The sequence below is a fragment of the Falco punctatus genome, assembly GCF_963210335.1.
Source record: "Falco punctatus genome assembly, chromosome: 3".
In the NCBI taxonomy this organism is placed as follows: Eukaryota; Metazoa; Chordata; class Aves; order Falconiformes; family Falconidae; genus Falco; species Falco punctatus.
This window is the reverse complement of record NC_137582.1, coordinates 90,320,713-90,347,843: the sequence shown is the minus strand read 5'-3', so window position 1 is coordinate 90,347,843 and position 27,131 is coordinate 90,320,713. Positions and strand designations below refer to the sequence as shown.

Genomic DNA, 27,131 nt, shown 5'->3' with positions numbered 1-27,131 from the left:
TCCTATCTTCCCATTCCCCATTTTGATTTTAGCTTTTTTTGTTGTTGTTGTTGTTGCAAGTAACAGGGCTGGTTTTAGAAACAAGTAGGAGGTGAAAAGAAACCCTTGAATTTAATACTAAAACTATAGGTTTGTCAAATGCACTCCTTCCTAAAAGATTAGGAACAACATGAAAAAATCAGCACTGCACCTAAAGATATGTTAAATCTTTTATTTGCATTCAAAACACAAATGATCTATGCATTCTGCAGAATTCCACTGTTAGAAAAATATCTATCCATTTTACAAGAATTCCTAATAAAAGCATTCCAGTTTAAAACTTATCACCAACCTATTAGGTTTATCGAAGTAGACTGCAGCTTTAGTTGACGGAGCACAAGAGGACAGCTTCTGTGTTTCTTTACAGGGCACAGAATTTAACTTATCGTCTTTAGAAGTCCTTGAATCCACCTCAACCGATAAAGAAAGGCTTGTTTCCTCAGTGTTTCCATGCTTACTGTCATTCTCAGAGCTCTTGATATCCAAGTACCGTCCATTGTCCTCTGAGACTGTGAGAGGCACTTGTTTTAAAGAAGGATGGGGAGCTACACCATAAACTGTTGACACAGCAAAGTTTTCATTCTTGAGCAAATCTATTTCACTAAAAGAGGAAAAGCAAAATATGAAATATTTTTGTAGTTTTCATGAAAAGGTTGTTGGAATCACAAGACTGCAATACAGAAACAAAGACAACATACTGAAGAGCTCCCTCTTCAATTCCAGTATGTTCAAAAATTCTTTTAATAAAGTAACTTCTATCACACAAGCTATTCAAATGAGCACTGGCTTAATGGAGTCCTTTAGTCAATAATTAGTAGTAGGAAAAAAGTTGCACTCAGTGAGTGAATCAATAAAATAAGTAACGATAGTGTTATCTGCTTCTGGCTGAAATACGAGCACCGAGACACAAATTGTCATGAGAAAGAACTATGTGGGATGCAAAACTTAAAATACTGTAGTGGTGAATTATTACATACTAACCCACCTGGTTTTGAATTGGTAAATAAGCAAGTCAATAAAGCCACTTAAAGATTATGCACTTGCCCATGTGTTGTATTGGTGCACTATGAGGAATCTGTACATGTAAGAGGAATGGCACCTTATAGCTTACAGAATGATATACTTTGACCAAACTTCTAAAGTCTCTGTTTTTTGTGGTTATTAAAGATACTGTCATTTCTACTAGTCTTGTTCTGCAGAAAGAAAAACTGTGTTGAAGTGAGTCATTCAAACAAACATCTTTCTAACAGTGTTTGAAGCTCTCCACACCATCATAATGAGGAGTGAAATAAAGTTGACTGAAGAGAAAACCTACACAAAACCCATCATAACTAATTCTGTTTTCAGATAAATAAATGAAGAAGTTACACTGAAAGAACAAAACAGATTACAAAATTAAGTGATGTAGGTAGTAAAAGGGAATTAGTTTGAAATCTCTTCCTTTTTCTAAATCAAATACCACATATTACAGAGGAAACACTGCCCTGCTTTGAAGAACTCCTAGTAATGTTATAAGCTGTATGTTTTCACATATATGCTAGAAAAACATTGACATGTTATTCCAACATTTATCAGCAGTCAAGCAGATTGATAAGTACATACCTCTCAAGTCTTTGGATTTGTTCCATCAAACACCATTTCTCATTGTTTAACACACTAATTTGATCTTCTAATTTTTGCACTATTAAGCATTGCTAAATACAAGATAGAAACAAAACAATTTAGTACAATAAAGTTAAGTAGTACTGCAAACAGCTGAAACGCTCCTTCTATACAAACTCTTACTTCTATTGACTGTGGCGTTGTTTCAAATACGGGGACGCTCCCAAGTACAGGAGTAGCACTCTCTAGCTCATCATCTTCTACACCAACTGACACATCTACCACATCTCTTGCAGTAACATGATGGTTTCCAAAGTCACGATAGAGTTGTAACAGGTCAGGAGGTTTTGGAATGTTCAATCCTACATCATCCCAAAGTTCAAAGTCCTTCAAAGGAATAGAAGAAACTAAAGCATACAATATATTTCATTTTCATTTCTCTTCCACATTTAACTGCAGGTCACACAACAGCAAAACAATCGTGTCAAGATTGCACTGCAGTAAAGGACATGAAAGCTTAAATCAGATAGCAGGAAACAAAAGTACAAAAAGGATCTGTTTCAAGACCCAACACATTTCCACCCTAAAGGCAGCTCTAGATAATACCCTAAAACTTCCAAAACCACACAGATCACAGATTTCCTTTTCTCTAGTACATAAACACTTTTGACAATCAGATATAAAGCTGATCAAATTCTAGCAGAAGCCAGTGCAGCTGACAGAAGGCTTTCTACTGATAATGGTATTGTTTTGTTTCAGTCTCATTCACAAGTACTGGTGTAATTTTCCAGAAGCAAACAGCTCTGTAGATGACCAATAGACAGGGTGCATGTTCTCAGTGAAATGTAGGCATAACTGTATTAATTATGTAGAGGTGTAAACAAAACTCGGGCCTCCTGTCTCAAACCATCACTGTATCTCCTTCCTTTTCTCATTGACATGTTACCATCCTATATTATTACAAGATTATTACATGTCTGTATATATAAATAAGCATGTGCACTGTTGTACAGAAATTGCGATTGTCTCTTGAACAGCAGTAAATATTTTAATTCCCCCCTGCCCCTCCCCACACAGTTCACAATTTTCACTGTAATTTTCCCAGTCTGGTTACAAACACGTATTTGAAGAAAGGTTCTATTCTGAAATAATTATATGAATAATCTAGAAAAAAAAAGTGCATTCTATATGTTAATTGTACTATGTTTATACTTCTTAGAATTAAGAACTTTACCAAGGTTTTTTGCTAATTTATCTCATGACATAAAAGATCTTCAGTTAAGAATATATAAAAGGTAAGGCTAAATTATTCCTCTTTTCAGGGCTGTATCCGCACAAGTATTTGTATGAAATCTAGCACTGTTGAAGTCAAATCTTAAGTGGATGATTCAGAAATTTTATTTAACAACCCATTTTCTTTACAGATTATGACACAAATTGTAGGAAAAACATAGGAAGACTAGTTATAGATAGAACTGGTTGATATTCAATATTTAATTCTTCTGGTAATATTCCAGTTTTGTGCTGAATATATTACATTGCCTGTTGATGTTACTGGTTGTTTTATTCACCTAGAAACAGTGAGAATGTAACATTTGAAGAACTTTTTTCCCATGAAATGCAACTTGACAGAGACAGAAAACTGATCATCTTAAGAAAAATGCATCAAAGCACAGATATGTTTGAAAATATCTAAGGTAAGACCTTATTACCAAGAGGTTCTCTAATACTGTGTTTAATGCCACAGTATGATTAAGTAAACTCATATGCATATATTTGCTCAGGAGATGACAACCAATGAGTATATTGTACATCCTGCACAAATCAACTAACCATGATTTAAGGAAAAGATTACATTCGAAGTTTTACTATATCCAGATCCTGAAGTGTAAATGAAAAGGTGTCCATCAGAATCCAGGAAAGTCTCTAAGTAAGTCAAAGTGCTGTGTTTGCAAACCCTGCTTCATATATGCAAATGCTAACCCATTTGACTCTTAGAATACTCACATGTAAGACGTGAACAACGTACACAGGAAATACCATTTAAGTTCACTTCAGCTTATGACAGAATCACAATAGGGAAAGTAGCAATGTAAAAATCCCACAAGAAAACTTTACCTGATCATGATTTTCATCTGAAAATGTTATTGATGTAAGCTTGTAACTATTCTTCAATAAAAATTCATTAACTAGGAAGTTTAGAGCTCTTTTCTCAAGAGGTCTGATTGGCTCCTGGAAAAAAAAAAAAGAAAACAATACACTACATCGTTGATTCATCCTCCTTCCAGCTATGGAAGCATATCTTTCTTAAAGTCCATGCAAAGCTCAGTTATCACCAGCCACCTACCTGAATTTCAGGACTTGATTTATAATTTTTTCGTTCCTGCAAAGGAACTTCATTTTCTGGGGAGGAAAAAAAAGTAACTAAATTTTACTCTTTCACACAGGATAAGCTCAGCTACTTCTACATTGTTCAAAGTAGAGACTTAAGAAAAGGTTTATGTACACCACCTGCAGCCTGAGTCAGGTTGGCTCGGAGGGCCTGTATGGTCTCCTTGGCTTTCCGTAGTTCAAACTCCAGGACTGGACAGGGATTTGGATTAAACACACACAGGCATCCAACCAAGGCAAGGGAAACAAAAATAAAATATAAAAAGCAAGGATGGGTGTGAAAAAAAATATACAGTTTGTATTAAACTGAAAGCATGCAATCTTTATGGAACTTATGAACACATGCAGCAGAGTTGGTCTGAAAGCAAACTGGTGAACATTTTCCATAGTTTCATTTGCCTTAAGTTACCTAAAGCAAAATTTCAAGCTGTCTGACAAGGACTCGCTGGAGGGTTTTGGGGTCTCCTTTTCTGGTTTTTGCTTGCTTTTAACTTTACACGTTACTGGGAAACGCTTGTTATTTCTTCCCCACTCTCACAATCAGTGGATACTGTCAAATATTTTGATTTCTTAGGGCAAAGAGAGTATGTGGGCAACATACGACAGATCTAAATGAAGCAAATACATGCTAGCAGCAGAGGAAGCTGTCTCCATGTAGCAAAACTTAAACCATGAAGTGAATGTATGGTCCCATTGAGACTACAGATTGTTTTTAAAACCTGAAATTTTAGTAGTTTAAATGGCAGAGCTTGAAACATGCTTTATTTTACTGCTAAGGATAATCTCATTTTAACTCTCTATTTTAAAATGGTGGAGTTTTAAGAATACCCTAGAGTTGATTATTATTTTGAATTTAGTTGAATGCATTTAAGAGATGCACAAGACAAAAAAAAAAAAAAAAAAAAAAAAGCAAAATAAGCAGCTCTACTATAGTACTTAGAAAGAAGCTTGAAACAGAAGCCTTTGCTCCATTTTTCTTGAAAGTTTCCAGTGATTCTAGACTATACAACACTTCTAATGATTTAAAGTCAGCTTTGGAGATCAAAGAACATGTAATTCTAGCTGCTGTTACCACCTACTTTAGCTGCTCTACCTCCCCATGTCCCTGGTCACTGTTATGTGCTTCTCATGTTCCAATGTTTGCTCCAAAAAGGGCCAGCAGTGCTTTGTTCGCTCTCAAATTTCATGTGTTTTGGTGTTGAGGTCGTATGTATACTGTGGCTTCAAATTTTAAAACCCTGGACCTTTACAAAACACATAGTAATTATTCTTTCTATAGCCATTTAACAGTTAGAGCATCTAAGGGCACCTATTTAAGGAATTACCAGAAAATTATACGCATTTCATTAATTCTCATATTAATCTAATCACAGTTACATATACAGTCACCAGAAGGAACGATTCTTGTACTTAACCAGAAGAGACAACCACAGAAAAGCTACCATACTGAACTGTTAAACTATTCTAAATAGATTATCTAATGTTTACTTCATTCCCATGCAAAAGTAAAAATGTTGTAGCTGCTTTTAATAAGAAAATGTTAATGTGATTTTTAATCATCACTGGAAACAGTTTAACGTGGCATTTTGAAATATTTACACAGAGGACAATGCATGGCAGAACCACTGCATTGGCTCTTGCTTGTAAGAAATGCTACTGAAGACTGCACATAAAACAGTTTCCTCTTTTGCACATCTGTTACAAAGAATCTTTTGATAATCAGCATGCATGGAAAAACAGATTCACTCAGTTTGCATTTATTCATAAAAACTAGGGTACACCACATTGGCTACATGAAAGTAACTTGTTTGATGCACAGAATTTTACTGCAGCAATACAAAAGCGCAACTGAGGATACAATGAAGAAAATATGTAAAATCTCTCTAGTATTCAGCAATGCTGATCTGCAAATACTTCTGTGCAACAAAGATAGAAAATGCTCTTGTAGTAAAGTATCTAATCATTTTAGCACTTCCTTGCATTTGAGTTACTAATTCACAGTTACGATTCTAAGTTGTAAGCTACTAATTTTTTAGGTTTTGAAAGTTGTAAAGAATTCAAATTAAGTAATTCTTCTGATGCAAATGACTGTATGTTAACATTTTATTCTTGTAAAATACTTTCAGAGACCAGAACAGTTGCAGATCAGGAGTGCCCTGCACTAGAATGATATAAATAATGAAAAAAGGTTAGAAAAACAACACAAACTAGAAAAACTCAGGAATCCCATTAAGGAAAATAGGAATAAGACATGTCTGAAGGCATAGAAAGCCGAAAAACTCATGTCAGACAAACCCATGTCAGACGGCAAGAATTACTTTTTAGTGAACTGTCATGATGCTGAAAATTCTTAGAAGCCATTAGGACTTTATCCATTCAACCTTAAAAGTAGATTACTCTGCTGCATGTTTCTCTGTATACAGTGGAAGATTCTGGACACAGTATATCTGAGAAGTTGTCACCTTGCAGCATGTCACAACAGCCACATAATTCTACTACAACACAGCATTGTTACAGTTACACCTCATCTCCTAGCCTTACTAATGCCACCATTGTAATTGCCACCACAGAAACCTTGATGTATCTGAGTCAGTCACAAATTTAGCTTTTATTTGAAGAAGTTTGTTTGCAGGTTTATTTCATAAAAGCATAAATACTTGTAAATAGCTACAACATGATTTCACTCAAATGTTAAGTTACGATTAAAAGCTCTTTACTTTAGAGGCTATAATAAAATGCAATCTTCTGCCAGAATACGTAATGATTTTTAACTCAACACGTGTACTAATGAAATCAAGACCAGAAATCCCCATCTGTTGATGATACACAACATTCTCTGAAATAAAAAAGCGATCCTTTCTTTATAACCATTATCAAGTACTGACTTTTAAAATAAGTGACGTGATCTCTCTCTCTCCCAGTCTCCTCCTGTTGTAAAGCTTTTGTAACTTAGAGAAGTTAAGCCTTCAAAAGCATTGATAAAGCCAGCTGAAGTTTAACTGCATGCTTGACTGAACTGATAACATGTATAACTCATAGAACTTGGTGAAAGGAGCTGACACTCCTTAAGAATGATCCACAGAAAAGTTTTGCTGCAGACAGCCTAGGAAAGGGAAGAACCAAATTGATTCTTCTTTACATCAGCAAAGCAAAGAACAGAAACTTAGAACTCTGAGGTTCAGTAATCTTCCTGCAAGGAAAAGGCATTTCTGAACAATCTGTTTTGCCTCAGGGGAGAAAACTTTCAAATTTAAGTAAACTCTCTTGCTTTTTCTTTTTATAAAGAGCTCAAATCACTACAGCTACCATTCTGAAAAAAAAAAAATAAAATTCCTTAGACTTACTTAAAAGAGCTGCACATTTCAAGCAAGTAACTAAGCGTCAGACCAAGATTTTCAGATTATCAATTCTTAAATGTTTCGGTTTTCATGCAGCTAATCTAATACACCTTAAATGATAAGTGCATATGAGGAGTGGGTAGCTTGTTTGCTCAGCTTTGAAATTTAAAAATGAAGGTTTTTCAGGGAACTTATTCTATTCAGTCACATTTATTAATGACTTCATAAATTACTGAACCATAGATTAAGAAGTTAGCTATAAAGATTACAAATTGCAATTTGAGATCTCTGCTTGTTCAATATCCACGTGAACAGCAGTCTTGTTGGGTCAAAGCCAAAAAGCTGAAGAAATGAACAGTAATTCTAAAAATTTTCAGTCCTTGCTTTTGTATAAGTAGTATTTTTTTCAATTATACTAGAATTTTACATTCTACATCTGAATTATCTTGTCAGACTTTTGTGTACTTCAGACAACAGCAGAAAGGTAGTTCTATGTTGTGAAGCCACTATATGACATTTTGACATTTTCTATTAAAAGCAATTCTCCTTTGAAGTATCAAGAGCCGCTGTGCTTACCTACCTTGCCTCATATTCAGATATAACTGACAATTTTTATTTGTTTCTTAACTGTCATCTCCATTTCTTCCTCCTTGTAAAGTACTAAATGTCCTAAATTATGTCCTCTAAAACACGTATGACATCTCATTACGTTTGATGGATTTGTTGCATACATTTTTGAGCCAATGGGAAGAAATTTAAATTCTCTGACTACAGTTGCAACAAAGCTACTGTCACAACATACTTCAAGACCTGAGGTTTCCCCATTCCCACTTCCCTGATCACAAACCCTAAGAAGAAGTGACCATAGTTAGTCAGCGTGAAACACTTCAGGACGTAACGCAAATAGACCCGAACCAGAAAGTTGTACTACAGCACGAGAGATGACTATCAAGCTACAAAAATTATGATCAGCAAGAGAGTTCATGAGCAAACTAACAGAAAACTTGTTATCATTCTAATAGTTGGAAGCCAACACTTGACTCATTAAAGCCTTTAAGTTAATGAGACAGGACCAGCTACAAAGAAGACCTGAACTACAGCACACTCATCTTCAGGTTCAACCCTTGAAGACTACTGACCTGGAAGGAAATTATGGAGGCTAACAACTGCTTAATAGGGGTTAAGACAGGAGATGAGAAGACAAAACCAGATTCACTTCCAGGATGAAGAAATGTTAGCAAGTGGTTGATGTATTACAAATGCCTGTTGTGTTTTGGTATTTTGTTTGTTGTTTTTTAAGATTCTCCTCTGATTTTGACTGCACAAAAGTAATAGTACTTATTAAAACACATAAACAAAAAGGCTCTATAAAAAGCAGAAAACTGTCAACCTAAGCCTAGATAGATGAAATCCTCAAAAATAATCAAATGGTTTTTGAACTTGTCTCTTCCCTTAAAATCCTGACAGGGACAGTATTTTATTCTGCTAATCAGAGATACATAGTCTAGCCAGAAATCAATGCTAATGCAGGGAGACCTAAGAACACAAATTATTTAAATGGTTATGAGAATTTTATGATCATTGAAAACTCAACATTGTGTTTTTAAAATTACCAGGTTCTCAGAACAGTAGATGTCAAAGGCAGGTTCGCAATACTAAGTATTTTGAATTATGGAAAGTAGGGGGTTTAGATCACAAACATACTTGCGCACACAGTCAATTTAAGATGTGGCAGAAGATTCAGTTCCTTAGATTGAATGTCAGATGACCTATTTACCAACCAAATGTTGTGGGTAGTTGACTTCAAGTTAGGCATATTCCTATTCCACAGGAATAGAACAGGTTTTTCGCTCTTCTTTTTATGAAAATGAGTATTTAGAGGTTTACTAAGCCTAATAAATCCTTCAGTACTGAATTTCTCTTAGCGCCAACTGTTTTGTTTCAGCATGTAATACATGAATTCAGATGCAAGACTTATTAGTCTTACAGAACAAGTTGTTTCCATCTAGCAAATTGCAAGCTTTAAGGACACATTTATTTTTTGAAACTTTACAGATTATATATGTATTATACAACTAGTTACACAGCGCTCTATATTTATGCTAAGATCAGGAGATACAGGAGAAAACATGTTTTCTGAATTGCAGTTAGTTTTGTCATGCTCATTGACAACCTGACTGGCTTTTATGACTTGCACCTTTTCAATCAAGCTGATAACATTATAGAAGAGACTGATTTAGCTTCCTTAGACAAGATTTCACAAGTGACAAGTTCACACCAACTCTTCAAAACACGTTTGCTTCCAGGCCAAATTTTGATTGTAACACCAGATGGACTGAACTGGGCTAAGAGATCTGAAATACTGAAATTCATTTCAAATGAGTCTTTCTAGTTATTTCCAGGGATTTCTGGATTGGTAAAATAAATAAAAAAAATATAGCAGCGAAGTCTAACACCATCCATAACAACAAAATATGATGGCTTTGGATGGTATACATGCAGTTTTTGATTTGGTACTTTCTAACATTGCCATGGCATAAAAGTATTTGTAACTGTATGTGTTATAACTTCAGTTTTAAAGACCTTCTGACTTGGGACCAGCTTCTTTTAGTGACTGATGTGCATCTATTTCCTATCCTTCATTTGACTAGGGAATTGATAGGGAAATCATAGATTCTGTCCAAACAGTAAAAAACAAAGATAAGAGCATGAGAAAGGCATTTACAAAAAGAAACTATTCAAACTGCACCCTGAGAACTATCAAAAGAAAAATACAACTATCAGATCATGGCCTCAAGCTTTCACAAAGATTACAAATTTATCTCCGAAGCATCAAAGCTCTTTGCTGAAAGACTGAGAAGAAATAAGCAGGATGGACTACAGTTACGTTTCAAAGAGCATTTGCAGCTAAGAACTACTTCAAAAGCAGAAATTATAAGCCAAAGTTTGTTCAAAGGAGGAACTGGATATGAAAAGGTTTTAAAAACTCTACTGACTTTTTTTAATGTGCAAATTAAATACTTATCAGTTTTATGAAGTTTATTGCTCAGGTAGATGGTTTTAAACAGAATTGAGGCAAAAGATTTTAAGCAACTATAACTGAACCAGAATTTTAAGAGTAGAAATAGGATATTCTGGAAAACTTCAAAAGTATTTACAAACATCCAGAAATATTATCTGGTCTTGCTTTGTTCAAGTTCTTACATCACTTTAACAAGTTTTCGAAAAAAACTCTAAAGGAACACAGAAATTTAATGTAAATATCATGCCATATGATTTGATTGTCTATTACATATGACAGTGGTCAATTAATATACTGTAATCTTCAAAAACCTGTATTTATTTTTGGATTTACTTAATTGAATGTAGTATTTAATTTTAGAATATATTCATTTCTTACTGCAAGTAATCAATATTTTGTCATTAATGTTCCATCAGAAGATTAATGGTTCTACTGGATGTCAATTCTGACTGGTCTTTATTTTCTATAAGCATCTTTAATCCAACTCAGTTACTTAAGACAGCTCCAAGCAAAGATCAGACTAGCTCTCTCAGTAATACTATTGCCAAGAAAGATTGACTAAAACCAGGAAAAGTCTACCGAGATGATGAAAAAATTAAAATATTCAGAATTTGCTTGTTTCCTCCAGGACACAATTCAGAAATACTTGGGGTTCCTTAAACACATGTTTCTTAGAAGACTAGCTGTGTATTTACAACTATTGCCTCCTTGAAACCGACTACGTATATTGAAAAAGACAGCAATTACATAGTAACAAGAATCCAGAAGTTTCCATATAAATTGAAGAACAGTAAGTACCTATAGTTCCATACCAGAGTACCAAAATACCTGAATCTGCTTCATGTTCATGAATTTAATCAAGTCCTTGTAACCTCAGAAACACTGACTGGGTAAGAAAAACAGACTCTTCCCAACACTTTTGTTTCTCCTCTCTGGGTCAATACTGATTGCCATTTCAGACTGATCGAGAGAGGAAATTTTAGAATCAAGATCCTTTTCAGAACTGTGTTTCACCAGCCTTTTCTTTGCATAAGAACATGACAGTGTTTCTGCTAGGATGAACCGTGGTGGTTCAGAGCAGAGACAACAGCATGGAACAGAGACATAGCAGCTTGCATCACTTCAGGTTTCGTAAAGCTGAACTATGTGAACAAAGGTCACAGCATGGACAACCTTTATGTGCTCATGATATTAAACACCATTAACTGACAAGAACTGAACAGAGTTTTATGTGGCAGTTTCTAGAGAGCTTTTATGGGTTTCTCTACAGCAGCTGTGAATAACAATCTCTGAATTTAGAAAAAACCCTGGATTAGAGAAACACGGCTCACATACAAAAGAGATTATAACAAGAATCTCAAATATAAGAGAAAAGCAGTCTCTGCCTTTAGTGAGGTAATCATAAATCCTGAAATTATAAATGCCACAGGTTCCTAAGTTCAGAACGATGGCAAGAGTCAAAAAACACTGTCACATCTTTGAAAGAATCTTCTATAATCAAGAAGTCAAATGGGAGAGAGAAAAAGCTCTGCTCTACAACTACGATGTGTAGCAAAGACTCTTTATGGAACTAAGAAAATCTCAAATTTACTCTGGGTTTGGTAATGCTCATTTGATGTACACAAGCTATAATTAAGAGGTGACTTGTTAAAGATCTTTAAATCAGAAAGCTATCACCCATGTAGAAGTCACAGACTGCTACACAGAATATTTTAGCATATGTTTCAACTTAACAGTAGTAGTCAGTAAGCAATACCAAGATACCGTTCTATTGTTAAAAACTGGGCACACTCTTCAAGTATGCTGCTTGCTTCTACCTTGGTGGCATCTGGAATCATGCAGAAGTACACCTGCCTGAATATTTACATCAGTAATAGCAAAGTGTCTGAAACACAATTATACTGTTAAGTGACTAGTTAAACAACCGCAGTGAAATCTTAGCTTCAGCAATGTTCATTTAAATATACTTATGCTAGAAACAAGTGAAACTGTGAAGTTAGCAATCTATGATTCCTAAATCATACAAAACACTTACCTGCTACTCTTTCATCTGTTTCCCTATTGCCATCATCAGAGTATCTTGCAAAATCTAAGGAATCAAGAGTACTGATGCTTCCGGTACGATCTTAAGGGGGACAAAAAAAAAGAAAAAAAAAAAATCAGAAAAAATCCTGAGGAGTTGACTGGCTTTGATAAAGTCAAAACATGTAATTTCAGAAACTATTAATCAAAGTCTAAGTAAGTGTTCTGCAAGACTGAAATTCTACTGCATTTTGTAAGAGTCTGCCCCTTTTAAGTAAAGAGTATGTCAAGAGTACTGAAAAAAACACAGCATTCAGCAAGTTCAGTGAATAGACACTAAAAAATTCACCCTTGCTCCCCACAAAAGGCAGCATTTCTACCCTGTCCATAGCAGATGAGGAGCAGTGGCAGTGGAGCACTTTGCTTTTCAACAAGAGCCGAAGACCTTTGCTTGGACATGGTGGTGGATGTTGGTGAGCACGCACAAGAAACCAGACAGATACAAACTGTTCTGCAAAAAAAAGATCAGGCAGTTCTGTTCCCATTTTATAGCAACCTGTAAAGTACCTCAAATATGCAAACTCCTTTTCCCTTTTTTTAGTATTTTAATTGATGTTAACATGACCAAATACTTCTACATATTTCCTGATCTAGCTATCAAAATCAGTACATACCCATTTAATACATTGTTTACTAAGGAATGCATTACTTCACAAAACTAAAGCAAATTAAGTACAGCTTATGCTATTGCAGGTATCATTCTCACTCTCCAGAATTAAGTTGTTAACAAAAAAAAAAATATTCAATAAATTCAGTAACCAGCGTAAGTTTTTGATCTTGATACTTTTCATTTCAGGAAGGGGAAAAAAATTTAAAAATGCAATTATTATAAATTCAGGTCTGTTGAAGCACACATTCACCTTTTGTTAGAAAAATGTGCAAAAAAGTTACCCAATGACAGAGCCCAAAGTACATAGAACACCTTCCTAACACATGCTGAAATTATATTAAGTAACTTAGTATCTATCCCCTCCTTTTGAAATTAATTTCTATGCAGGACTTCAGAAATAATTTTAATTAGAGCTGTTGTAATATTAACAAAGAACAAATTCCATAGGGCTGTCAAAAAGTCTTGTAACTGTTGGTGGAAATAGAAGCAATTTCATCACTTGTCAATCAAATTCTGTTCTGACTAACATCACAGAAAGTATTTAAATCCCCTCCCAATTCTGCATTATGTGGGGGAAAAAAATTAATCTATTAACGAGTTCCTTTTTTGTACATTTCAGCCAAAGTTCTCCCTTAAGGTATTGTGACATCCTCTCTACATACAGGCCACATAAGAACACCTGGACTGAGACTGATTAAAGCATCTAAACTCACCTGAAAAGCCACACAGTACTAAATTCTAGCTAGCTGACTCTAGCTCAGTTACACAGTACCAAAATTAAAGTGCCTGGAATCCCTAACTTGCCTGTTTTATGGACATCAGGTATATGATAGTATACAGTTTATATTTAATCACATTCTTTTCCCCCCGTAACTATGTTTGGTCATCCAGGCAATGAAACAGACTGTTGCTCCTCAATGAGTCTCTACTCGGTACTTAGTTTTAAAACTCACTGTTCATTTGCAGGTTCTGGTCTTACCTACTGCATTTTTTCCAGACATTAATCTGATTTAATAAGTCTCTCTAGGCTATTCTATAGCACTTAGCAGCTTAGTACAAACTCTTATTTTTACAGCATGTTTGCAAAATGGACTGTTGTGAAAATAAACCAGATTTTATACATGGGAAACCACATTTAGAGTGGTTAAGTTCAAAACTAAACGTGAATTTTACATGCACAGTGTGAAAGCCTTCAGAGCTGAATTTTCAAAACACCTGACATCGTGTTCAGTAAGTATTGCTCAAATTTATTTCATTGGGAGCTGTAACATCATTTTTTGAAATCAAATTCAAGACTAAAGTTAAAGAAACAGACAACATTCAAACAGAGATCTCAATGAAAAGCTGATGTTTAATAAAAGTGACCCAGTCTCATATATGGCATTACTATGGCAAAAGCAGAAAACAACTGTTTCTTCCTGCAGTCTTGCCATGTTTGCAGATCATTTTTATATTTCTTTTATGAAGCAGGTAACATCAGAGAAACAAAGCCCAAATTTTTCAGGTGAAGTCAACCACATCATAATTGTTAAAGCATCAAATCCGTAAACACCAAAACTTTTTTCATCTGATTAGTGGCATATTTTAGAGGCAAATGCTCTCCCCGCACAACTGATAAAACAAACCCAGCCATTAACATCAAACTTATTTGCCAAAGCAATCAGAAACTTCTTGAAAAAAAAACAGTTGTCTCAAAAAAAGCTTGGGGTAATCAAAGTCTGTATCAGGATGTACACAACAGAAGCCATGTAAAATCGTACTAGCAGCTATAAATCCAACACTTCACAGTCCCTAACCAGCGAACATCAATCAGTTTTACAACCTTAACGGTCCTTACAGAAACTAAGTAAAACCAAGGGGGTTTATGATATTAATGCCCAGAAACTGCCTCAAGCACAACATCTACATGCACAGCAGTAGTTCATAGGGTTGAAACTTGTACATTCATCATTCAGATTTCTCCTTATCATTACATTGTTCATGATAACAGCAAACATCTGACACACTCTACATATAGGTTTGCATTATAAAGAGACACAAATATCTGGATTGAGATTGATTAAACCAAACAAAAATGTGCTGAGGAACACCAGCCTTGTGGTCTGTTTCTTGCTGCCAGTATTTCCCTCTCTCAATAATGCTGATCCTCCTTCCCATTACCAAGGTACCTGCCCCAGTTATCATCATCCCCCAAGCATGCTGTCATTACTAAACCAAGCCATTTTGGGTGCTAGAAGTCATTACGTCCACAGTGTTCAATCTGAAGATAAGGTTAAAAATGAGAACTGTCTTTATGTAGCGCATAGGTGGAACCTGAACCTACGCAGAGAACTGCGTACAGCTCTCCAAATAAACGCAATGGAACTGTAACAGAGACAACTGTATATGCACGCAGGCTGAACAGCATCTTCTCAGTTGAGTGTCCCACTAGATGATAAATACTGCAGAACTCAAGCTGGGAAATCATACCTTCCATAACACAACTCAACTAAATGGTTAGCTGGAATAATGTAACAAGACTTCTACTACTACTTTGCTATAGGCTACTGCCTTTAAAATATGTGGTACAGCTGCAGAAGTGGCTCCTGCTGCCAAGGTAAGAGCCACCCATGCTGAAGCACTTCAGCTGAGATGTCTCCTGGCCAGACAGGGTCAACAGGCATCAATGAATCATCAGTGCTAAGGTTATATTCTGCCAAGTCCCAGCTATGGGGAAGGCAGAAAGCCCAGTCACAGACACTGTTGCACTGCCACAGCTCCCACTGAAGCAGGAATTTTAAGCAGCAGGGAAGGAAGCTACGTGGGAACTGCTCCCTCTGCCTTCAGTGCTGGTGCAGCTATTTGTTTCTGCTGCCCACATGGAAAGATGAGCTTCCACCTCAGCCAGTCGCGGTGAGGTCCAAATCGCAGCTCCCCCCCCCCTTGCACTCATACTGCAAAGCTTGTAGTGCCACACGGCCCGTGCCTGGGCTACACCAGAGTCTCTGCCCCAAGGCACAGCTGCTGTGGAGCCAAGGCTGAGAGGAGAATGGATAAAGGGACCTGCTGCTTCTATCAACTGCCACAGCAGCTCTAGTGACCTGAATCTTGCCCTGCTGGGACTAGGTGAGATGAATTCTGGAGCCATTATTGCACAACATATTTCTCAAGGAACAGTTAAGCGCTGCACAGGAACTGAGACAGTGAGCTTAAACAGCAAAGAGGGATTTCTGGCAGAGCCTACTAAGGTATCAGCCATGGGATAACAAGGTGAGAAGAGAAAGCTAAATGAGACAGTTGACTGAAAATATCACCCAGGAAGGTGAGGGTTGGCAAACCTGCCAGATATATGAACAGTAGAGTCATGGCACACATGTGCTGCCTGGCAGGGCTGTGCTGAAGGCTGCCCAAAGCTGAACAGTGGCAGCCCCCCCATCACTTCACCTACCTAAAATGCCACTGTGGGGGTAACTGTATCTGTTGCCTTACTCCTTACCACTGTCTTCATAGGCAGTCGTCAGCAGAGGTTTATCTCCTAAGATTAATGCCACAATCCAGACAATTATGGAATAACATAACCTCCAACGTTATGCTTCCATAATGGATGTACCTGCTCAGCAAAAGATCAGAGGGTGAAAATGGTACCTCCCTGGTGGCAACGCAACAGCCTCATTCACCAGGAGAACGAGCAGGGCCGTTTGAAGGACAGTAATTGGCAACAGAAGGGCTGTGCTCAGCCATGTAGCTCACCTGAGGAATGTGAAACCACCATCTTTCTGAAGCACAAATGGTTGTACTCCAGTACAATGAGTGGAAGTATTTCAACTAAAGTCTTCAGAAAAGAGAACTACTTTCTGAACTGAAAGGGGAAAAGAAAAATGCTATTTTTTTACAGAAAACAATGTATATTTCTTCACTTTTATTTTTATTAATAAAAATCATAAATCTTAGGTTTGAGTTATTTGGCAAGGAATAACAAAGCAGAATCTTGCATGGGGAAACCGCCAAAAAGGAAGTATACTTTGGCTGAATTCTGTTCCTTTTCTAGAAAAAAACCTCGATGTGACACACCAGTGGGAAGGCATTTTGATGTCATGACATGTACATTCTTATCAACAGTCTTCTGTGCATGGATTTTATACCTTCTCTAGCATTTCTGAATTAAAACATTTTTCTTTTTAATCAGCAATTCCTTTCTGTAAAAGCTTTCATAGTGAATAGTGAAAAAATAATTGCTGTCCATTTCATGTTTCAGAAATTGTAAAACACCACAAGAACAATTTTGACAATCAGGTGTAAACAACTCCAGAAAGGCATCACTGCAATATGAAAGAAGAGGGTGCCATAGGTGCACAGAAAACAAGTGAAATAGGCTTAGGCTTTTCGTAGTTCATACTAGTGAAATGCCAGGAGACAGACTGGAATAGCAAAGGAGAGACTACGTATAGTTCTTGTGTCTTACCTCTACCACTGGAAGAGCATTAAAAAAAATCAGAAAGTTAAGATTCGTATTATATACAAAAAGCTAAGAAGCTTTTTAATCAATTTTTTGGAAAATGCAATGTTTTTAATTTCATTTGTGAAGTCAGAAATCAAGTTCATCACCATGTTTTGCTTATTAACTTATAAAATCTTTTAAAATACTGCTTCACTCCAGAAGAAAGGTTTAATTCTTTTATTATTCCTAGAACTGTCACCTGTATAACATGCAGATTTCTGCTGACAGCTTCTGTTCCCTAGGCATATTCAGCTTTCACTGAAAGTTGAGTATAACTATATAAGGAGGAAAATGTAAAATAATCTAAAAAACCCCTGATAAATCCCTTCTACTGACATACGGTTAAGTTTCATTCATTCTGATGGTAAAAGCAGTTTATTTTTAACAGCTTACCTAAAGGAACACCAAGAGGGATCACATTCACCATAGTTTTACAGTACGTGAATTAAGCAGAAATAAGTTTCAGTCTTATACAAAAAAAAATTATTAAATGATCTTCACATAAGCATAACATCTAAACTGATTTTAAAAACTATTAGTTGGTAAAGCAGCCAGTAAGTTGTCGTATTTTCACCAAGATCACAGGAAATCATCATCATGTACTAACAATTAACCAAACGGTGCATACAAAGCCCAAGCAGTCTATCTTTTTCCTTGACATTCAAGGAGAAGTAATGATACTACCCTTCTACAAAACAAATTCATTTTGCATCTCTAACTAAGTGTTTACTTGTACCGAAAAATACCTGTAACCCTGAAACAAGACTGTTGCTGTATTTCAAGCTGAGGAGCGAAATAGCTGGCTAACCACATTTTAAACTCATCAAATAATTGACTACTGGAAATCTGGTTTTGATTAATATCCATATAGAGTAAGAAGCAGTGCAAAGTGAATCCCTCCCAAACAAGATCAGAGCAGCTTTCCACCAGATATTCCATATACTAGGACAAAATCTTTCCCAGTTTAAGCCAGGCTTTACATTAATTGTATGGTTACATGCAGGAAGAAACAGCTGTAGGCAGACCTTGTTTAGCAACTGCAAGTGCCTCTTTTGCTCTCCCCCAGATATTCTTACCCAATGAGACCTGCTGAATTTTCAAAGTTGGCAGGTTCTGAAAAGCAGTCCTCAGAGCATCATCAAATGAAAAGGAAACTAAGTTAAGAGTAACATTAACTCTTAAGCTGTCAGAACAATCCACTTACCAATTACCTAGAACGGGCATTCAAGACTACCAGATAATACCAGTCCATGGCGGGCAATCCAAATCAGATTGAAAACAGATGATCAATACATTTGTCTACTTCATATTACTAACAAGCTATGAAAATTCATAGAAAGTATATGAGGGTAAAAACCCTAAAGCTACTTGGAGAAAACTAACCTACGCTTGCTGGCTAAGAACAGCAGGGGAAAAAAGGAAAAAACCCAAACCCCAACAATCACCAGATATGTAAAACAAATACTTTGCAGATACATCGCAGTAAAAAGATAACCTTCTGTCCCATGACAGGAACACAGCAGATGCTCATGAGAAAGATTAAAGTACATGTAGAAAACAGATCTTGCATCCTAGTATAGAAATAACCCAATTCAGTGACTGTGTGTTAAAATACAGATGCACCTGAGCCGATACCATGAAAAGCCATACCAACAACACACTGCTTTTGTGGGGGGCTTACTGCATAGATAGCCTCAGGCAGTATCCAGATTAGCCAGCCCTACACAAAGGCATTTGAATGTTACTGCAGTGAATGCTGAGGTCCAGGGGTATACGACCTTGGGGAAAGCATCAAACCCAGCCTTGCTCCATACATATCTGTTGTAGTGTGCTTGAGCTACCAGAGCTTCCCAAAATAAAAAAAGCTAAGGGAGAAACATGGCATAGAGGTACATCTTCCAGCTCAAGACTCCAGCTGGCTTCAGCAGAAATCAGAAAGCATCAACGCCATCAAAGTCACTCCATATGCTTGAAGTTGCAGCACTGCATTTCCCAAAATGTATCAATTAAATTTCATTACAAGGATCTTTCCATTTTCCACAGTAATCCAGCTTTCTTTTATACTCCCTGACATCAAGCAAAATTGTATCAATCTAATCCTTAAATGGCTGTCTTTGCTGAGGGACTACTTAAAAGTGTATAGATAATACCCATCTTAATTCTGAGGCATCGTATTCTCTCAGTTTTCTTCGTATTTCAATTCTAGTCTGCTCCTCTTTCCATGATTTCTATATTTATCTCAGGATAGCATTAAATTTTCCAGTTAAGTGTCCTGATTTTGGCTGGGATAGAGTTAATTTTCTTACTAGTCACTGGTACAGTGCTGTCTTTTGGATTTAGAATGAGCATAATGTTGATAACACACTGATGTTCTTAGCTGTTGCTAAGTAGTGTTTATATGAAGTCAAGGCCTTTCCAGCTTCTCAGGCCCTGCCAGTGAGAAGGCTGGAGGGGCACAAGAAGCTGGAAGGGGACACAGCCAGGACAGTTGGCCCAAATTGGCCAAAGGGATATTCTGTACCATATGATATCATGCTTGGTATATAAACTGGGGAAAAGCTGGCCGGGGGTCGCTGCTTGTGAACTGGCTGGGCATCAGTCAGCGAATAGCGAGCAACTGCATTGTGCACCACTTGTTTTGTGTATTCTAGTTCTTTTATAATTATTATCATCATCATCCTCATTATTACTATTTTCTTTCTTTTCTGTCTCATTAAACTGCCTTTATCTCAACCCATGAGTTTTCTGGTTTCCACTCTTCTGATTCTCTCCCCCATCCTGCTGTGGGGGGCAGTGAGCAAGTGGCTGTGCGGTGCCTAGCTGCCAGCTGGGTTTAAACCATGACATTAAGTTTTAACAATGTGTGTCCACATGGATTCTGTAAAGAATTAAAAAATTACTAAAAGGAAAAAAAATTAAAACTAGCAACTGGAGACCATAGCATCTCTCCCATAAGCAGAAGCTGAGAAAGCTGGGGCTGCTGAGCCTGGAGAAGAGCAGGCTCAGGGGACATGTCATGAATGTGTATGGATACCTGAAGAGAGAGCACAAAGAGGATGGAGCCAGGCTCTTCTCAGTGGTGCCCTCTGACAGGCCCAGAGGCAATGGGCACAAACTGGAACACAGGGTGCTCCCTCTGAACATCAGGAAACGCTTTTTCTACTGTGAGGGTGACAGAGCACCGGCACAGGTTGCTCAGAGGGGTGGTGGAGACTCCATCCTTGAAGATACTTAAAAGCCACCTGGACACAGTCCTGGGCATCCAGCTGTAGGTGACCCTACTTCAGCAGGGGGATTGGACCAGACACCTCCAAAGGCCCCTTCCCACCTCAATCATGCTGTAATTCTGTAACAGTTTTTGCCATAATTTCTCTTACTACAACAGTTTTGTCAAACGACAAACAAACCAGCTGATAGCACGCTTTCCCCTCCAATTTCAAACCACGATGAAAAAGTACTTGTTATGTAAATACAAAATTCTTATTCTGGGAGTTTTTACGTAAGAGTATTTCCTTTAATTCAACAGCAAACCAATCAGTTGCGTCACCACCATGCAGCATTATATTGCAGGAAGGGAGGAAGTAAATTGCTTCTCCCCTACAGCGTACCAGGGTAAAGAGTTCGGTATTTCTCAAAGGCTTTTTCAGCTTGGTCTTAAAAAAAACCCCACCAACACCTCCCTCACACCCGCCCCAAACTTTAAATTATTTTTTTGTTTAATTTTTCATCCAACAAAGTCAATATACTTCGTGCTATGTCTCAGGCACATGCATCATAAATAAAAATACAAGGCCTACAACCTTTACTGAATCACTCAAATTTTAGCTTATGCTCAAGGAGAGTTCAACTCAGTTTCTCAAACCTGAATCTTTACAATACACTAGAAAATCAAAGACAATACATTGAAGATAAAGAGTTATAACTTTGAACATACAACACAGCATATGGTTTTACGACCTGTCTTTATATACTGACAGGAAAAAAACTTCTCATGATATATTTTAAATAGTTCCATATACATAGCTACCTAATTCAGAATTTGTAACAAATCTTAGTTTGAAAGTATGAGAACTTCCTGAAGAAGATTTTTTTCCCACAGTTCCAGTAATTCTGGGTTTACATAACACAGAAGTCCAGTATTTACAAATTTTAAATTAACAGAGATGATGGCCTGCACAGCTTCCAACACAGCTGATACCAATACCTTCTTGATCACAACTTCCTTGCAAACACCAGACAAATCTTCTTATATCAGGTAATGAAGCTCATTTAAATTTTCCAGCAAGCACTCTCTCAGCTGAGCAGAATTTACAAGTCACATCTCCAGTCAAAAAAAAAGATAATTTTCAGAGGAATAAAAGCAATAGGAAACTCAGTATAACATATATGGAACTGAAATTATAAACAGGGGAGCTTAAAGAAGCTTTCAGTGGTTGATTCTGAAATGCAAAGCTCTAGCTAACCTTATTGCTGTTTTCCTTTTTGTCTCCCTTCCCTCAAAAAAACTTCTCCTTTTCCTAACAGCAATACCGTCAGAAGGAAATGTGTGCTTCAGCATAAAGCCTGCTTGCTTTGCTGAAGCTTTCAACCAAGGCATGGTTGAACTCACCCATAGTAACTGCAATGCCTATATACAGTTTCACTTCTGCCTTCCCCAACATAGAAAAGTAACAGTAACTAGCCCAGGAGCAGAACAGCAAGTCAGGACTAAAAGGCTGCTAAATTCCCATAGCATATCTGCAAACATTCTAAGAGAACAACAACATGCAAGTAAGTTATTACAAGGTAAACTATGGTACACTTGGTACTCAGTAATAACTTGATATTTGCCTGCCTAGTAGTAGTGGCTACTAGTCTGTCCTTCTTTGCCCATCAACGTCATGCTTATCTCATGCTACCTTGTTTTTTCTTTGTGTAGTTATACCCTTACGGGGGGGGGACACTAACCTGTCTTCCGAAGTATCTACCATTATATCCCAAATCACCCCAACACAGATATCAGCCAAAGCTTAAGCTATCCACTTATCCATCAGAAACAGCTTCCAGCAGACCTGGTTCCATTCATCTGACAACTCCAACAGTTGCAGAAGTCTTTAAAACACTCTTAAGCTATGAAGCACATCTCACTGAAAACTTTTCAGAAATACCCGTCAGTGAAACGGAGAAGGGTTTACAGCAGTCACAACTGAAGAAAGTTCACGTGGCTTCTCTATCAGTAAAGCCAACATCAGAGCACTATGAAACCTCTCAGGTCTCATCCAGGCATTAGTGTTTTCTGTCAGGTCTGCAAGGAACTCAGCTGCCCTTCAGCATTACATACAAACCTATCACTTTCTAACCGTTTTCTGTACTTTTAAAGAGACAATATTCAGTCTTTCCCATCTGCTGACACCAGCAGCATTGATTACCTATTTATCTGCACCTTTCCATCCTGTCCTTACTAAGAGGAGCACCTTTCCCAAACTGGGTAGTAAAACCAGTGTCTTACGCACAAGTCGTCATTCCATGTCACAACATCTGGAAAGGCAGCCAAGACAAGTATACATTTTTTGCTTACCTTCAAAAAGCAGCAAACAAAAGACTTGAGCTGACAACAAAACACCTAACAAAGAAAGAACTAGCCATTACAACAACAGAGGTTATCTGTCTTCACAGTTTCCTATATTTCTTAGAATGATATTTATTGAGATAGCCCTGTTCTGCTATATATTCAGACAAAACAAAAATCTGGTGAAAGACTGGTCATGACAAGGGCCTACATATAGCTATAGTGTCTGCAACTCAGGATTGAGAGCTGTCACCAAGACACCCCTTTATCACAAAGGCATAATCAATACAGTCTTCCCACATGGCTTTTCTGAATTTGAAGGGTTACAAACAAACCCAGAGATACTTCACAATATCTGAAACAAACAAAAATTATCTCACAGTGTAAGCAAAGCCAGAAGCTTACTATGAAGAAGTAGCAATAATTTATTATATTTTTGTACTCACAGATTAGCTTAATATAACTGGAATCAAGTTCCCAGAAAGTTATAAGCAACTTATTTTGGAAATAACTAGAAACAAATCAACTCCTGAAAAATGTAAATGCAACTTAAATATTCAAGCCCCTTCTTTATGATTTTCATTAAAGCTATTTAAATCTTTGAGAATGTTGAACTTTTGTAGCCATGGAGGCACATTTTAAGACTAAAGCTAGTTATGTGTAAGCTGCTCCCTTCAGTAAAGGCATTTGCCAAGCATAGCAATCAAAGACGTAAAAAAAACCCCCAAAACCAACCCAAACCCAAAAAGGTTTCTTCACCCACAATGTCCAAGCTTGAATTCTAGTCATACGTATATACAGGAACACATCTGAGGTTCAGGAACGAGGATGAGACATTTGAGCCACAGTTTTATTTCTAAATTTCAAGTGTCTCAATTTGTATTGTACTTTCTTATGCAAAGATGATACGCAAGGGGACACAAATTCAAATTTAATATGTAGGTGCTAACCAAAGCCTTGTAAAAGATATGGAACACTGTATGAAGGAGAGACTTCCAAACCATACCAAAATGGTCTTGCAGATGTGGAGGGCACTGCTATTGAAACCAATGGAAGAAGCTGTCATAGAAGTTTGTGAAGATCTAGCAGAGATACTGAACATGAAGGATGACTACACAAGCGCTGTGCATCTAAAGGCACAGTGCTGACTCCACAATAAGAATTTGCTTCAGGCTAGAAGAGCAAAGTTGCTAGATACAATATACATTTCCATATTTTACATTACAGTATATCTTAATCTCTGTTTGCAGGAGTGACATTACCACTGCTGGAAAATGGATGGGTGTTTTTGCAAAAAACTAAGAAATCCTAGCCATCTATCGTTTGCTTTTGTAACCAAGTGCTCTGAAACATGGTTCAAAGACAAAACAGCTTCTAAGTCACTAGCTGACCACATGATGCTAGTTGTTTTAAATCCTATGAAACTTCATTCGAAACTCTTCATAGCAGAGAATCTCTTCATAGCAGTCTATGAAGAGAAAGAAAAAAAAATAGCAGCATGCACTCATAGTTTAGCTTGCTTAAAAGGATTCTGAGAAGTGCCAATGAACACTTGCACTGAAATTCTCCCATTCTGTATAGGAATGCAGAGTATGAAAGCTTTCTATTGCTCTGTGGAAATCCTCAGGCGGCATTCCAAACATACTTCACATTCAATAAGAATTGACAGTCATACTTTTTCTCCATCCACTCAGATTATCAAAAACCTCAGTGTAAAACCCACAGAAATTCATCTAACTTTGGGACAGGGAAGAGCAGGTACAAAGCTAGTGCCAAGAAGAAATTCTGACTTTAGATATCAACAGAAATAAAAAGCTGCTTCTTTTTTAATCTGACCACATTAAGAATTTTTATTCACTAAAGCGTAACATTCTAGTGACCTTGAAGTGACAATCATTCCAAACTCTGCTACTTTCTACATCAATAGTTTCTATGAAGAAAACTATTGGTTTATTCTCAGATACGTTCTGGCACATTAAAGCGAGAGAAGGTACCTGAACTACTCATATATATTTCTCCACAAGTCTTCATGTGAGGATCTACAAATGTGAGCACAACAGACTGGACCTCTCAACAAAACTGAACTTTTTAACCACCTTCAGAAACTATCCAAACTTACTTCTCCATCTGACCTGTGCCTTAGTCTTCTACCTAAATCCAACAATACCAGATGCTTAAGAGGGAAAAAGAGATGAATTCTTTCAAAGACCATATAATTGTCAGCCTATCAAGAGTCTTCTGCAATCTGTTTTTTAACATTTGGAAATTAGCATAAATTCAGAGGCATAAGACCATCATCTCTTGCTGACATTAACCAGAAGCAGGCTGAACAGCACTGTCACAATTGATAGTTCAGTGCTAGACTCCAGACTGTAAGAAAGTCTGACGGCAGTAAGTTAAAAAAAAATATAAATCTACTTGAGCTATAGAAAAAATCTTTTTTTCATTGTTCTTGATCTGTCACCTTTCAATGTCACTCAATGTGAACTGCCTTTTGAATCCTTGTTGAGACAAAAAAATCCTTTGAAAAGCATCCTCTAACCTTGTACACATCAGATTTGAAGACACTTAACCTTTAACCTAAGGTCTAGCATGATATTTAACACACGACATTGTTAAACTGCTCCAAAATAAGTTTTAGTGCCCCCTCACACATCTCTTCCCACTGCCTCCTCCCCCCTTTTTTTGTAACAGTGATGTCCCATCACTATCTATCATTCAGCAAGTCAGGACAATAATCATTACGATGCTCTCACAGAAGCATACATTGGCCATTTTTTTTGCATGCACAACACCAGTTACACAGGTTGCTGTTTTTTAATTCTACGGGAGTACACACATTATCAATAACTGGAAACAATGTATCATGTTAACAAAGAAAAGAGAATGTTTAATCAATCAGATGAATTGATTGGAATCCCCAAGGAAGCTGCTTTTAATGAAACAGAAATTTGTATCAGTTTGAAGCCTTGAAGAACGAGTTTTTGCAACATTCACCAATCTTATCATAAAGATGGCCACACCAAAGATCTCAGCTGGACAAAACCAAGTATGAAATTCTAGGCGTTCATAACCAAGATAACCAGAATATAAATAAAACAGCATGAATTATTAAAAAAAAATCCATACCATTTTTAAAAGATGTTGAAAACCAATAACAAGTAGAAAGTTTAGATACAGTCTATTATCCCAGCCATCTAGATACTACTAGTTCTTTCCAAATTTTAAGTCTAACTGCATGTCTTCGCAACACTAGAAACATTTTTTAAAACAAACAAAAATACGGGACTGCTTACAAAATAACTTTAGGTGTCTTAGAATACACATAAATAGTCTTTCAACTGTCCACTAACCACAACAACTTTCATTTCAATACCTTCCCATGAGTTCATTAAATCCTCAAAAGTCAGGTGGCTGGCCAGCTTCTCTGTCTCAATGCCACTTCCACAAGCTGCCTCCTCTTCAGAACTCTACATTTCTTGACATGAACGTTGATAAGACGCACAAGTGATTTTACTGTAAGTCATCTGATACTAAAACTCAAAAGCTCTTAGGGCCAGCTACGTGACTATTTTCCTAGTATCTGTACCACTTTTTCTCCCAAAAGCTATACTAACTCAGTATATGTACTGCTCCCCAACTCCAAATCCCAAAATGGTTAGCCAAAGCCTGCAGACACTTAGTAAACATGCCAGCACTAATTATAGGAAACATTGTGTTAATTGTGCATGACCTACGAAACTCAGACCCATCCCTGGATGACATAACCATTCGAGTGCATCAGCAGAAATAACACGCTGGCTCCTGACAGCCCGTTTTTGCCAGTTTTCAGACTTTTACATTTAGCAGCCATGCCTTAAAACCCAGCTCTTTCTCCTAACAGCACACAACATTTCTCTTGACCGTAGGCACTGAAGAAGGCACAAGAAACCCCAACACAACTAAAAAATAAGGCTGAAATTTCCACCCCTGATGTTTCTTCCACGTTTGGCACACACATGACCTTCGCAGGAAGGCTGAGG

General features: G+C 37.0%; 1 protein-coding gene across 4 annotated transcripts in view; it reads right to left on the bottom strand.

Moving 5' to 3' along the window:
* Nucleotides 1–27,131, bottom strand: part of RELCH (RAB11 binding and LisH domain, coiled-coil and HEAT repeat containing) — a 77,819-nt gene that overhangs the window by 49,519 nt on the left and 1,169 nt on the right. For all 4 annotated transcript variants that reach the window (XM_080377800.1, XM_080377799.1, XM_080377798.1 and 1 more), the window contains exons 2-8: nucleotides 12,428–12,517; nucleotides 4,153–4,224; nucleotides 3,989–4,044; nucleotides 3,760–3,873; nucleotides 1,825–2,028; nucleotides 1,642–1,733; nucleotides 332–640 (exon numbers count right to left, since the gene is read on the bottom strand). In XM_080377800.1, the coding sequence (XP_080233926.1) occupies nucleotides 332–640; nucleotides 1,642–1,733; nucleotides 1,825–2,028; nucleotides 3,760–3,873; nucleotides 3,989–4,044; nucleotides 4,153–4,224; nucleotides 12,428–12,517 (937 nt within the window). The remainder of the gene's footprint in view (nucleotides 1–331; nucleotides 641–1,641; nucleotides 1,734–1,824; nucleotides 2,029–3,759; nucleotides 3,874–3,988; nucleotides 4,045–4,152; nucleotides 4,225–12,427; nucleotides 12,518–27,131) is intronic.